The following is a 15,192-nucleotide window of genomic DNA, read 5'->3' as shown; positions in this document are numbered from 1 at the left end:
CCAAGTACCTCTGAATCTCGTTTCTTCACATACCGTGCAAACAAAATGATTCAGAAAAAAGATTGTCAAAAATATATTCACGACGATATACATTCTAACGAGTCAAACGGATAAAAGGACGAGGACGAAAAATATGTCGTTTACACCCTTCTTGCAAAAATGAGACAACTCGAAGAACGTGTTCTTCGAGTTATCACTGTGAGAAAATTCTTCAGGGTTCTTTAGATTAATGAATTATAACTGACAGATACGACACTCGATCTCGTTCTATGATCTTACTTCTTTATTTAGAAATTTTACAAAAAGTCGACTCTTCAAAAAAGTTATATTGCAAGGGTGTAATATAAAAATAATGTATCATCGGATTTTTATGCAAATTCATATTTTTATAAATACGAATAAAAAAGCAGATATTCATTTCGTCTATCGAATATTACAACTGTACCTTGGATATCTACGTACCTTTGCATCTTCAAATTTCCCAGAGATGCACAAAAATCGGCAGTCTGATTATTATTATATTCGAAATCAGCTTTTTCCCCTTCTGTCGAAAAAAAATCGTGCGTCGAATTTGGAACACTTTCAATACAAGGGCGAGAAATGATTCATCTGGATGGAAAGGATCGTCTGATTCGAAATGAATTCCAGCTTCGCTATTCTAGGCTGTTCCTCGATCGACATCGATGTAATGATTTCAAGGGAGAAGCGATCACGGACTCGGCAACCTCGATAGATCCTAATGATCGATTTAGCGGCGCAAGCATGATCAGCTCGTTGTTCGGCGCCGTGTTATGCAACGTCCCAATTCCACAAACTGTGAAACGTGGAAGACTTCCTGTATCCCGGTCGCGAGACAGAAAAAACTTTTACCTTCGATCGACATTAGCATGGCTCGCGTACCAACTTAACGATCCATCGATCGCATAAAACCGTGGCGGATGAATCGGTAGCGGTCGGCCAGCTCCATAAATGTATCTGTCGCGAATTTTGCAAGCCAGCATTTCCACCGTTCAAAGTTTCTGTTCCCGTTCGTTCGTTGTGTTATGCATGCGCTCACACGATACCAATTTACTACATATTATTAGACTGATCCAAAAGTTCTGTCGACCGATTTTGCTTCTCAGGTATTTCGAATTTTATTTGAAGAATTTTGGACGAAGGTCAGATAGTCGAAGTATATTTTAATTAAGTCAAGGATCTTCTACGTATAATATAGCGAAGTTAATAACCTAGGAAAAGATGCTATAATACTGCCGAGGAAATAATTTGTCGTTAAGATCGAAAATTTGATCCGAATCACAAGTACTAATCTTTCAAAGTTGTTTCGATTATTTTCGGCTCGATTACATTTCTCTAACGTTAAAAAATTTTATTCGTATCTTCCTCGAATTTCGGGATCCTCTTCGCTTGTTAAAATGAGCGCAATGGTAAAATATAAGAATTTGAGAATCGTAACAGATTTAAAGGTACCGTAAGAAGATCAATAATATTGTTATGCTAGAAATATCCATAGAACCTCGAGAAATTTCTGTCCACCTATTATACGAAGAATTACGTAGGTAAATGGTACACGATGTTACTCTGCTTAATCGAATATTTCTATTTTTAGCAAGAATCAAATGTGACCAGGATGGAATAAAGATCAGTTAAAATATACGGGTATTTATAATAAACAGTTGGACGACTGCTGTATGCACTTATGTATAGGCCTGCCTCTTGACCGTTAGTGCGTAATGCACGACCGCTACATGCAGATCAACGTCACCGGGACGAGCTCTTTCCTGATGCAGAAGAGAAGGGATAAGGAGCAGAGCAAGGAAGTGGGAGACAGGCCGTTACATTTTCAATAATTTCTTACATAACTGCGTAACCCCATAGCCGGAACCAACTTCTATCCAGGACAGTGGAATATTCCTGAGCTTTTTGGCGACTGGCTCTTTCTAGATTCTTCATTGGTCACACGATCGTCCGACGACTACGAATGGTTCTTCAGGGATATGATTTCGCAATATTTGAATTTTGATTTTGTTTTGTAACTATTTTTCTCTACCTACCGGTTACCACGTATTTTTCTACGATTACGTTATTTATTATTACGATATTGTTATTTATTACAATCACTTTATGTTACGCTTTATGAATTTTAAATGTTTTAAATGTCCTTGTTAAATTTAGAATTTGGGAGGCGAATTCTATAATTTTTTCCAAAATTATCTAATCTTTCATTTCTTAAAAGTCAGTTCTTTAGATTTTGGAATTTGTTCTTTTACTTACAAAAAGTTAGTTTCTATCGTAATAATTGTAATGAATAAAATACGGATTCTTACGTAAATTCATACTTTTACAAACACATGCGAAAAAACCTCTAAATAGAAATTTAATGCTCTGAATATTTTATCGAGTATTTTACATTAAAATTCCATTGTGAGATTCTCATTGTCGAATGTCATCTCTTTATACTGCACATTTTTGCATAAACGTCTGCTCATAAAATATGTATATTATGTATATTATTATAAATAATAACAAGTCGAAGAATCTAAATTGAATTCCATTGACTCGACAACTCGAGAATTGAAATCAAAGCATGGTTTTTTTAATTTGGTGTGTATTCTTCGACTCATATCAGACTTCACAATGTATTGAAATGTCGGAAGCTAATTTCTACCGTCTGCGGAACCTTGGTAAAGCCACAGAGGCAACATCGCGATCTAATGCGAAACAGAGGAGTCTGTCGATTTTATTCATCGCTAATCCAAAGCAACCTTGATTTTCGGCACTGCTCGCCTTCGATGTCATACGAATACGAGAATACCAAACAGCCTTTTTATCTCGACGATTTATCTGTGGTAACGTCGACCGTGCCATCATTGTAATCTTCCAAAAATAGAACTTCCCCTTTGATCTAACAGTTTTTATTTCTCTACATGATGCGGAAATTTTTCTACTCCTTTGCCAAAGAAAGAAAAAATCCATTCATTGTCATTCTATTAAGAACATATTCCAACATCATTGTAAAGACAATCTGGTTGTTGATCACGAGTATTTAACGTGTCACTGCGATTCCTGGGTTCTCTTCGAGAAAAGTGTGTCACAGAACCGTGTGGCTGTCTCACTTTCTTCGGATTCACTGTTCTTGATAGAACAATCAAGAAGTTTTCGTCCGTGAAAGTATTGAATTATTGCGAAAATGAATATAGATATTAGGAAAACTTTCCAACTTTAGTTTCCTCTAGCGAAATAGAACTTTGTCACTTATACAGTGGAATGTATTACGTTAAGAATCATTTATCAGATACTCTGCTGTGCATTTGAATTGGAAGTGCAATTTGTAAAATGCTGTAGACATAGATTGAAAAAACAGATATAAGAATAGCATCTTCTAATTGTCTTGAGTAGTATATTAGAAAAATTGTTTAATTTGATCTTCCTCCTTTAAAAAAACCACTCTGTCTTCCAAGGAGTGGAGTTAAAAACCAAAATATTACAAAGAAAGATCTTTTAAATATTAAAGACGTTCTTGTAATTGCTCTAAACGGCATATTAAAGCAGCTTCCTAATTTTATTTTTTCTCTTACTGAAAACGATCCTGTCTTCCAATTAATCAAAAGATTGAGGCCAGAACACGAACCACGAGCATCGTAAAAGTATATACGTAAGCCCGTATATTAAGAATTCCATAATTAACCTGCACATTTTCGCATGTTTCATAAAAATAAAACCTGCTCGTTGGCGATGTAAATCGGATGGTCGGCGGCGGGATGTAAGGATAAAGACAACACATCCGGTATCGTTATATTGTTAAACGAAGCGGAGCCTTGATTTTGGTCGACGCGGGACCTTCGTCGAGTCTGGCCGGTTCCCGATATCCGTCGAACGGATCGCTTCGATCCGTCTCACATCCCCGAGCTCGTCGCCGATTCGCTTTTCGCGGACGCGCCGCGATCTTGAAATTCCGCGAGCCCAAGGCGCTTCGCTTGCTTGCGTGGGATCAAGATCGAGCTCACAAACTCGCGAGAAAACACGTCTAGATTCGCAGAAAACGGCCGGCAATTCCTTTTAATTCAACCACGTGGGCCGATTCTTCTTCCGTTGTACGAAATTTTGTTTTTTTTTTCCTCTCCTTCTTTTTCAATAGGAAAATGTTTGCCTTGTATATCTTCATTTGCTGCATAAATTGTACGTTTCAAAAATTTGATTTCATAAATTGTACGTTAAAAAATTATTTTCTTATTAAATTTGATTTTTATTCTTAAACACCTCAAGGTACAACTTTAATCACTACATCTACGTTGCTTGCCAGAAATTTCGAAGGATCAACGAATCCATGTTTACACTGAGACAGGTTCCTTGCGTGACTCGAGGTATTTTAATATTATAGATGATAGCTGTCGAGTAATCTTATTTTACGTGCAACCAACAAGGACCAGCCATTTCAGTCACCCTGCTGAGCAGTGCATCCTTCTGATACAATCATGGACCACCATCAATAAAAGAAAATATTTCCAACTATACCAAACCACAAATTCTTCCTTCAAAAATTGCTCGTACATCTAATAAACATTCTGAAGCTTTCAAATGGTTTGTTAATCAGTCTAGTACGTGCTAGTAACACGGTTCAAGAAAAATCGTATTTTCCGATGAAAACCAAATAGAATCACGGAATACGCAGGAAGCTTTCACACACCGTCTGAAAAATTACTCGAACATTCAATAACTGTCCTGAAGACTACAGAAACCGTTTTAATCTATCCAATATAAGCTAATAATGCGCAATTGGTGAAAAATTGTGTGATATTCGACAGTATGGAAAGAGGATCGAGTCTGAGAATACAGTCAAAAAGAAGACTCGATCGATTCGAACGCCGATCGAAAGCGAAATGAAAAATTCCATGGGATCAGGGGGTGGAAGAGTGCGAGAATAAAAAAGAAGCTTCGGGTCGCGCAGGAGAGTCGAGAGCTTTCCCGTTATGCGCCTCCTCTCTAAGCCGATTTCGAGCTGCCGGCCACAGGCCGGTACCGCTAGCTTCCCAGAAATCGACGCTCGATAATGCCTCTCGATACGGATGAAGCAATCTCCTCTACTGTCGCACAGCCGCGAGAGGGGAAAAAAAGGCCTCCGACAGAAGGGTGGGGAAACAAGATGCAAGGTGGGGGAAGTCGCACATATAGCTGATACACCACTAGCTCATGTTTTATTCATCGATTCAAACAAATTCGAAGCGTACTCTTCGTCGCGTGCTTCCTCCTCGTCACCGATAACGTGGTTGTCCTTCTCTTATCCGAGCTTTCAGGGCTATACCTTCCCGTTCAGGGATGCCTGGACAATTTGGACGTCGCGAGATCCCTTCTTTCTTCGACAATTTTTTTTATTTCACTCGTTTTAACGAAAGATTTGGAAGATCTTTTTCTGTTTTTTCTCGTTTCATTATTAGGTTGTTTTAGGTGAAATTGTTGGTAGAATTGTTCATCACTTTGCTTTAGGAAGTGTTGAACACTTTGATCGAGTTAGTTGGTTGTTTCGTTTTTTTTTTTTTTTTTAAGAATCTTTAGGCTTGAAAGAATTTTGTATGTGTCTTGATTTTATAATCTTCTTGTACGAAATGAGGAAACGACGTTAAGGGTTTCAAAGAATTATTCGTAAATTTGTTCTAATAGGGGTTGAATTATCAACTTTGTTTTTCTTAACATTTACCTGTGAAAAATGAAGTTTGTCTGATTATTAGGAATATTATTTTTTACACGATTATTAATGGAACTCTTCATTGGTTTGCTTTAGTAAGGATCCAACTGATTTTTAAACTTATTTCTGGAAGAACAAAGATCGAGGTGGAATACAACGAGGTTCCACATCAATCAATTTTCTACTGTTGGTTATTTGTAACATTTTCAGGCCTACAGACTTTAAAACCGTTGCTGATCGTAAGTAGACAAATTCTGAGAACTTGCCGAAAACTGCTCTGCGTTTAAATAGGGTCGAAGTTTATCCTAGAACCTTCTTTTCCTGGTATCATTAAAAAAAATCCTGGTCATACGGTTCCATAAGTTCACGAAAGTTATTTGACAATTCAAAACGTTCCGAAGAAAGTTCTCGAACTGCAAAGTGGATCAGGTAGATCCAACGTCAGAAGTAATTGCGTCTGACTTAAATTCAATTCTACTGAACTGACCTACTATGATCGCCGCGTTCAATGTTGACGCACGGCCGACCATTTTCGCGAATATCTTTTGACGATGATATCTAGAAAATCGGGATAATACGCAATTGTTCCATCGAATAAGCGGTTGTTCGTCATTGACAACCTAATTTTTGCTGAGCGGATTTCCAGAGACAGCTAGACTGTTCAAGGACTGATTAGCTCGAACTTGTGATCGAAACTTTACATTATTGCGATCACCTTCGTCGTATATTCTCTTGATCTCCTTATAGTACACCTTTATTTTTTATTTAATATTTTGCACATATTTTTCAATGATTGTGCATTTATTAATTTGGCATCTATTTAAATTTTAGAGCATATTATAATAAATATAATTTTAAAGTAATATAAAACGTATATGCAAAATTATATTTGACAAAATTATCGGAAATATAAGAATTATCGACTTGGATATCTTTACTCCTAACACTTCATTCGAATACATTGGCACGATGAATGTACAAATGTACACAGTAATTCAATTGATCGATTCAGCTCACTAGCAATTGAATCAAATACCTTCGTTCGAAAATAATTTTTCCATCGAAGCATTTTAGTGAAAAATCACGAGTATATTATTTATTAGTGTCGAGTTTCATTTCCACCTCTGCCAGATTGATGACAAATCGAATTTTTCCAAGAGTTTATCGACTCAACGAAGGTGACACGTCGTTCCTTCGATTCTTTTTACTATTTATAGTAACGACCGCACAAATGTTATTTACAATATCGTTGTCAATTCTACTGTCGCAATAGTTGGAAATATCAGTGAAAGGATTCTTTTTCCTCCTTTTTCGTCGATCAGAACCGAACGCGTTCGCCTCCCAGTGCTTGTCGCAGAATTGCGTAACTTTCATTCAACATCCTGTAGGAAGAAATTTCAGATTCAAGAAACGATTGATTTTATTGGAGATAGCGGAAAACGTCCCGCCGATGACGACGACGAAATTTATTTTATGATCGTAAACAACATATCTGTCTTTGCACTTTGCATTCGAGCATAAATCGGAAGCAACATTTTTCTACGTGTTATCACATTTCGATATTTGATCCTTGATATTTAGTTAGGATCCACCGAGCACAACGGTAACGAGACCACGTAGAAACTGCTACACGCTGGTATGAGAGACGATACGAAAGATCCGAGACTCGACAAAGATCGAATAAGATCGTTGTCGAGGAAGATGAAGAAGCACAGGACACGGTCTACCTACAATTTTCCAGTTGCTGAAATTTCGTCGTAAAAGGCGAGCGGCAATGCCCGAAAGGTTTTTCTTCGCTGCAACTCGTTTTGCTCTATCAACCCTGTGGCCCTTAAATGGCCGAGCGAAAAGGCAGCGAACAGCTCAGCGAGGCTAACGAGCTCAGTTTCTCGTCTCCCCCGGCGGAAAAACGAACGATTTTCGGGTACAGCCTGTACGACGATGGCACGAAAGGCCCACTCTGGATCAGCTTGCAGAACCATAGGCAGGGTCCCATATCGATAAACGTCAAGTACATCGAAATAAAAGCGGAATAAAGGGCGTATGTGAGCCTGGTGTGAGATGGGAGTGAGTAGCCGGTCTCACGAGGTGCTCGTTGGACTGGAGGCTCACCACCTTGCTGCCAGAAAACCCGATGGCACCTTAAGGAGAGAAGTCAAGGGCAAGAAGCGTCCCTTCGTTGCCCAGTCTGGCCCAGCTTGGGCCCTACTTGGACCCCACTCCCGGCCGTCGCGTCTCCACCCCCTCCCCCACCGCCTCACTTCGTGTATATATCTCTTGGTTGTAGAAACTCCCTGCCCCTCCAGCCCCCTTCACCTTTCTGGATCTCCCTCCCTTCCCCTCCATACCTTCTATCATCCTTCCGTTCCGCTCCCTCCACCTTTCCAGCCCTTCTTCTTCGGGCTTCTCCCGACGTTCCACACACCTGAACGACCGAGAGTGTCGGAGAGCCGTCGGCTCTCTCGGTGCTTTCTTGAAATTCGTCTCTCTACCAGCAGTAGCAGCACCAGCAGCACCAGCAGCAACACACCGGGTTGTGTGTTATACACTTACGACAGAGTGTACGACAGAGAGACCAACTTCTCCTCCCCCTTTCGTCTCAACACGAATCCATATGTATGGGGTTGAGAGGCGCACCAGGCGACGCAAATGTGCTGACTACATTACGCCGCTATATAAGATAGCCGGCCAACCATCCTATCCCCACAGACCGAGCCAGATCGGCAGACCGTTCACAGACGGACCAACGAACCGATCTACCGATACTTCAGACACGACACATCTTTTTCGTTAACACGGACCACTTCGCGAACTCAGCCGATCACAGGGTTAGATCAGCCAGTTTTCGTCGAGGAAACCTATTCACCGGTATTATTCGATACGTTCGATTTCATCGGGGGAGGTGATCAGATTTTTACACATTTTACGATTTATACTCAGGATACGTCTTAGCCTGACGATATTTCGGCATTTTCAATAATACACGATCGTTGAAAGAGTTTCGTTCGGTACCGCGATAACATCGCACGTGCCACAAAGTTTCCAAGCTTTGAAAAGTCGAAAAGGCTCAGAGAATTTCCTTTTGAAGAGATCCTTCTCGCGATCCAGATACCCTAGGTCGGGGTACCACGGTTCTTCACACGAGACATAACACGAAAACATCGGTGACGATCGTCAGTGAGTGCATCGACGAAGAGAAGCAAGGTCAAAGATGATCCCTTTGACAGCCACCACGTGCTTCCTAATCGCTGTCACCTTCCTGGCACTCGTCCTGATCCTACTGGATCATCTAAGGTCCAAGAAAACGACGAAGAATGTCATCTTGGACGATAATGTCCTGCCGGAACCACCTGGACCCAAACCATGGCCGATTCTGGGCTCCCTTCACATCCTGGGACGCTACGACGTACCCTACAAAGCTTTCGCTGATCTTGTTAGGGACTACGACTGTCAGGTGATCAAGCTCAGGATGGGATCCGTGCCCTGCGTGGTCGTCAATGGTCTGGAGAACATCAGAGAAGTGCTGACCATCAAGGGACACCACTTCGATTCCAGGCCAAATTTCACCAGATACCATCTGCTCTTCGGTGGAAACAAGGAGAACTGTAAGAATATTTCTTTTATCTTATCTTTCCTTTATCTTCTTCGTCTCGATTTTGACACCACGAAGATTCTTCTTGTCGTGAGAAAATTTTGCCAGGATCGAGCATTGTCTTTTTCTTAAAGATTTTTCAGTTTGTTCTTCCTTTATTTCTTATGAATACATTTTTTACATCTCAACGGTTTCACTTCAACGTTGACATCGACAAGAAAATTTTCGTCGTGAGGAAAATTTTACTTTTTTTATAAATCTGTAACATTTTTCTGTTTTTATTTCGATATTGACATAGCGAGGGCTTCTTTCGTCGCGTGAAAATTTCCCGAAATTATACACTGTTTCTTAAAAATCATTTAAAAAGCAGTGCATAACCGAAAATTAAATTTCCACGATCTTGACGAATCGAAATAAATAAGACGTGCCGTTCTGCCAGTTGACAACTCGTTCACCATGCAGGCTACCTCGTTAGTTATTTTTGATTATTCGAAAAACTCGTGTCCAAGTGTTACGTAATCGTTTCTCTGCTTCGTATCGTCTCGTAAACCTTCGAGACCCGTTTTATGTATTTTGCCACCGTGTTTAGGAGGATGTCACGCGTCTTTTGAATGAAATTATGTAGCTATGCGGTTAAACGTTAGGAAAAAATGGATTCGGTACGGGTGGAATCGTGAGTCAGTGTGAAAATTGAATTCGTCGACACCTCGTCACGGCTGCTGAAAACTCGTTCCCCATGCTAACGACCTTGCCGTCGTACGCGACACGTGAGCGGCCGGCCCACACAACCGCAGCCCGTTTATTTTTCGCGTGGCTCGTGCTTTCGTTGCGTCCACGGAATGCCCGAAACTCGTGCTAAGGTCAACGCCGAAGCGGTACCAAGTGCAAGCCGGAAAGGTCACGGTACCACTTTCACGCGTTCCTGGCTCACCTGGCAGCCGACAAACAGGATCAAGGCTGATCCACCGGAGGCGATTCCGATACTCAGCACCATTTTCTTTCTCTCTCTTTCGCTTCCTACGTCTCGTCCTCACCATTATTTTGCGTTTAGATCCAGAAACTAGACTTGTCTTTGATCGATTCGAGTTCACAGGTTTGATTAGTTACATGTCAAGAAGCAATATTATGACAGGAGAAATTCTGTGTCCGATCATAGTGCATTTTTGTGCTTAGATCCAGAAACTACGCTTGTTTTTCATTTCGATTGAAGTACATCAGTTCGATTCATTATTTAGTAAGAATAATTGTATGAAAGGGAAAATTTTGCGTCTAATTATCATGATTCTGTGCTCCAGCAACTAGATTCCATTCTCATAATTTCACACGTCTTGTTAACGTTTTCTCGCAATCAAAGCACCTCTATTTAACGTTGTACATCCACTGCAAATGAAATCAGCCTATATAAATCGTAACGTATAAGATGTGCCATTTTGTTGCATCATTTTCGCAGTACTTTTATCCTTGTAGACATACCATTTTAAAGCTGAAATTTTTCTCTTTCACACATAATTTTCATTTCATTAAGTCTTTCTAGAACTTAGTAGAGTATGAATATGTAAAATTCGAATATTTCGTGTTACTACCTAATAGTATCGAAACATTTTCCATCTTATGTCGTACTAAATTGTGTTCCTCATATTCATATCGTCAAAGGAATCAAAACGAAACAAAATTATCAAGGACTCGTACGACATTATTTTGTAAAAGAACCAAAAATCCTGGGTTTCTCGGGTCTCAGGGAACCAAGTTACCGAGCGGTATGTCCTGGCGAGTTGCGAGAAACCAGGTCACTTCCTGTTCTGGTCTGCCCCGCGACCGCTTCGATTTGAAATCGAGTCGCCTTGCTCGCGCGGCGATGAATCGATTTTCTGCCGACTGCGCTCGATCCCGGCATCCGCCGATGCTTGCATTTCCGCGTACGCGTTCCCCCGTCTCGGAGAAAGAGAGATAGAGGAAGAACGACAACGGAAAGGGAGAGGAGAAAGAGTACGCGTCAACAAAATTTTTCCATTTTTTTCTTTTTTTTCTTTCTTTTTTTTTCGCCAGTCAACGATATTTCGAAACGCGTGTCTTATTTGCGTCATCAAGTGCCGTTGGAAGGTCAAGTTTAATCGTGATCATCTTTATTTTGTCTTGGCGGTGATCAATGAAAATCACCAAATCGCCGATCGACATGCCCGTTATTAATTTGTCCCTGTCAACCGGCTGTTCGAACGGAAATTATTTCGAGACGAGCTTCAGTTCTTTTGAAAGAAGGTTTCAATAAACTACGGAAAAATGAAATATTATTGTTTAAAGGATATTCAAATATCCGAAGTTCTTTTCTTTTGAAATTTCATGCAACGGAAATTCTTCGTTGCGAGATTCTCGTAGTTCAAATTTTTTACTCTGCAAATTTCTAACAGTAAAAATTCCATTCCCGAGATTTCTCATAATAGGAATCTTTTCTTTCGAAATTTCTTGCGATGGAAATATTCCTTACAAAAATTTCTTACAGTAAATGTTTTTCCTCGACGTTTCCTATAAAGTGGTATGTTATCTCTCTGGAAATTTCTCGCAGTAAAAATCTTTTTCTTTGGAAATTACTTTATGGAAATTATATTACAATGTGTAATATAATTTTATAAAAACTTAAAAAACATTTTCTTCTTTTTATTTTCCAGCTCTGGCATTTTGCAACTGGTCCGAGGTGCAGAAGACTCGAAGAGAGATGCTCCGCGCGCACACGTTCCCGCGCGCGTTCTCCACACGCTATAACGAGCTAAACGGGATAATTGGTGATGAACTAAACCTTCTGATCAACCATCTGGACTCCCTCTCCAACACAAACGTGCACGTGAAACCATTGATCCTTCATTCCTGCGCGAACATCTTCATCACTTACCTCTGTTCGAAGAACTTCCACCTAGAACACGATGGTTTCCGGTACATGGTCGAGAATTTCGACAAGGTGTTCTTCGAAGTGAATCAGGGTTACGCAGCCGATTTTCTACCCTTCCTTATGCCTCTTCATCACAGAAATATGACAAGAATGGCGCACTGGAGCCACGAAATCAGAAAATTCGTCATCAACAACATCATTTCTGATAGAGTGAACGCCTGGAATGGCATCGTTCCTGAAAAAGATTATCTAGACTGTCTGATTAATCACGTCAAGAGTGGAACAGAACCCGAGATGTCCTGGAATACAGCGTTGTTCGTCATGGAAGATATAATTGGTGGACACACTGCCATTGGAAATCTCCTCGTCAAGGTTTTAGGATTCCTCGCTACAAGGCCAGATGTTCAAAAGCTAGCTCAAAAAGAGATCGATTCTCTTGGTATCGCTGGAATCTTCGTTGGGCTGGAGAACAGAAGATCCTTGCCTTATGTCGAAGCTATCATCTTGGAGACTATTAGGATAATTGCTAGCCCTATTGTTCCTCACGTGGCTAATCAGGACAGCTCCATTGCTGGTAAGTTTCAGTATTAAATCGCGCATTTTCATGCAATGTCATATTTTTGCGAATGTAAAATAATGATTCTCATAATGGCAAACAAAGAGGATTAGCATCGTTTTAAAACGACATCGTTTTAAATATCCGCGACCCATTTACAACATTTCATTTAATAATTAAAATTGAAAATTTTCCATGTTTTTCTTTCCTTTTATCGATCCTAAACTAATCTGATCTCGTTATTTCTTTCAGGCTACAGAATCAAGAAGGACACCTTCATTTTCCTCAACAACTACGATCTAAACATGTCTACCGATCTGTGGACCGCGCCAGAAGAATTCATGCCCGGCAGATTCGTCCAGAATGGAAGGTTACTGAAGCCAGAACACTTCCTGCCATTCGGTGGAGGTCGACGATCTTGCATGGGCTACAAACTGGTGCAGTATCTGAGCTTCGCCATTTTAGCTACGTTACTGAAGAACTTCACGATATTACCCGTGAAGAACGAGAATTATACGATTCCCATCGGAAACCTGGCCCTGCCTGAGATGACCTTCAAATTTCGATTTGAACGACGGTAGGGCCTCGAAGAAGGCGCGCACGTTGGCCTAGGAGGAAAGGGCTGACACGAAGACTTCGGTTGCTTCGGCGAAGCTTCAATGAGAGAGACTTCAACGATAGGGCAACCATAATGGATCGTTGGTCCACGATCAAGAAGGAGCTTCAGGGAAATTTGGGAGGGATCAGCTGAAGAGAGGCTTCTGATTTGTTTTTTTTCTTTTAGACAAAGCTTTATAAGAAGGTCGGATACTGTTTGACCTTCGTCAGCAACGAGAGCTTTACTGACATTACTAGATGGTTAAGGTAGCAAATTTTTGTTGATCGTCCATTAACGGGGAATAATCCCACTTCCCTCTGAAACGGTTCGAAGACGATCAGCCGCGATATCAGGAGAGAAAACTTGGACTGAAAAAGAAGAGGACTGACCCCACGGGATGCTACGGGAAGAACAGTTGTCGTTTTAACGAACAGCTTAGGTAAACCGAGCCTTACCGGTCATCTTCTTGTTTCTTTCTTATAGAATCGTGCCTTCCTTGTAATTTTAGAACCATGCTTACTTTAGGCAACTTTTGGTCAATTAATTGGACGAATGAGTTCGTGTTGGTTAAGTAAAAGATTTACGCTACAGTTTGATCGTTGTGCGATACTTTATCGTTGAACGTAGCAGCTGATGCTGATCAAATTACGATTATCTGTCTGTTGATCTTTTAATATTTACAAGATACTGAACGTATTAATAGAATTTTACATGTCACGAGCTACAGTTCGCTGTTGTATTAATAGACAAATTGGTATAACAGTAACAAGTTTGTTTTACAAGTAAATTATCTGATTTGTTTATTTGTTAAAAAATTATACGAGAAAAATCTACGATCTACATTTTGTAACTGTTAATTCAATAATACTATTAGTTAGTAAATTATCGTACAAGAGAGTCCAGTCGCCGAATATTCAAGTTCCAGTTGAACGATTGAAAAAGTTTTACTTGATTGATATTACATTTACAGAGTTGATTGACCAAAAGTTAAGTGATGTAAACGAGGCTTAAGAACGTAGTATCTTCATCTTGAAAGATTTCAAGAAGGGATTAAATCTGCTATAAAAAGAAGAAGATTTACGTTCAATTATTACGTTATCGGATGATGGTCCGTAGTAAATCCTAAATATATTTTCCTGGAAATCGATCTATTGATCAATCTACTCACTTTAACATTTCCTTCTTCTTCTTTTATTTCATTCTTTTCGATTACTTCTTTGATGTTAATGTATAAAACGTTACATAAAATGATTAACATCAACATACATAAAATTACGTTGTATAAAATATTAACATCAAGGATAATATTAACTTGAATTTTTAATATCGATCGATTTCATGGGAATACGATGAATCGACGGGTGATCCACGAAGATCCACGGATCAGAAATCACCGAGACTGATTCTTTTGTTTAATCGAACGATCACGTACAAACCATCGTCTGATAACTGCTTGTTCGAAAGACGAGACGCGAGAACGTGAGCGGTAAGCACGGAGAAAACGAGACCATTTTATTTCACGTTAATCGTTTCGATCGCGTGAAATCAGAACGAAAACACCTCGCGCCACTCCAAAAGGATGTGAATTCATCGCGCGAGCTTATCGATCATCCATCGTTTGCGGTATTCCGAATACTCGACCGATATATGCATCAACATTGATCCAATATTGATTCTTTTTTGAATAATCCGCGCATTTGGAATTAGGAGTAACGAACATTTAGGCCCACGAAATTATTTGAACATTTATCATAGAAAACCTTTATGCGTATGTAAAACATTTTGAAATTTTATCAACACTTGTATCAATATTTTGAAAATTCGTCGGCCCTTCAATAAGTCACGACTGTGCTGATTGTATTGGTTTAATTCGAAACTCGTC

General features: G+C 39.9%; 1 protein-coding gene across 1 annotated transcript; it reads left to right on the top strand.

Annotated features, from left to right (window-relative positions):
• Window positions 1–8,374: 8,374 nt before the first annotated feature.
• On the top strand, window positions 8,375–14,977 carry LOC138187064 (cytochrome P450 307a1). The gene is made up of 3 exons (XM_069127520.1): window positions 8,375–9,288; window positions 11,939–12,730; window positions 12,965–14,977. Exons 1-3 carry the CDS (start codon window positions 8,895–8,897, stop codon window positions 13,291–13,293), a joined length of 1,515 nt encoding a protein of 504 aa, XP_068983621.1. The 5' UTR covers window positions 8,375–8,894; the 3' UTR covers window positions 13,294–14,977.
• The last annotated feature ends 215 nt before the right edge of the window (window positions 14,978–15,192 follow it).

Source organism: Bombus flavifrons, chromosome 14, assembly GCF_040668555.2.
Source record: "Bombus flavifrons isolate JBK064 chromosome 14, iyBomFlav1_principal, whole genome shotgun sequence".
NCBI classification, from domain to species: domain Eukaryota; kingdom Metazoa; phylum Arthropoda; class Insecta; order Hymenoptera; family Apidae; genus Bombus; species Bombus flavifrons.
The sequence above is the reverse complement of the archived record's forward strand: the minus strand, read 5'-3'. Positions and strand labels throughout refer to the sequence as shown.

Excerpts from the sequence above, each read along its gene's own strand:
- LOC138187064 (XM_069127520.1), top strand. The coding sequence starts at position 8,895 with ATGATCCCTTTGACAGCCACCACGTGCTTCCTAATCGCTGTCACCTTC. Across the intron at positions 9,289-11,938 it reads CGGTGGAAACAAGGAGAACT|CTCTGGCATTTTGCAACTGG; the intron begins GTAAGAATATTT and ends TTTATTTTCCAG. Across the intron at positions 12,731-12,964 it reads TCAGGACAGCTCCATTGCTG|GCTACAGAATCAAGAAGGAC; the intron begins GTAAGTTTCAGT and ends TATTTCTTTCAG.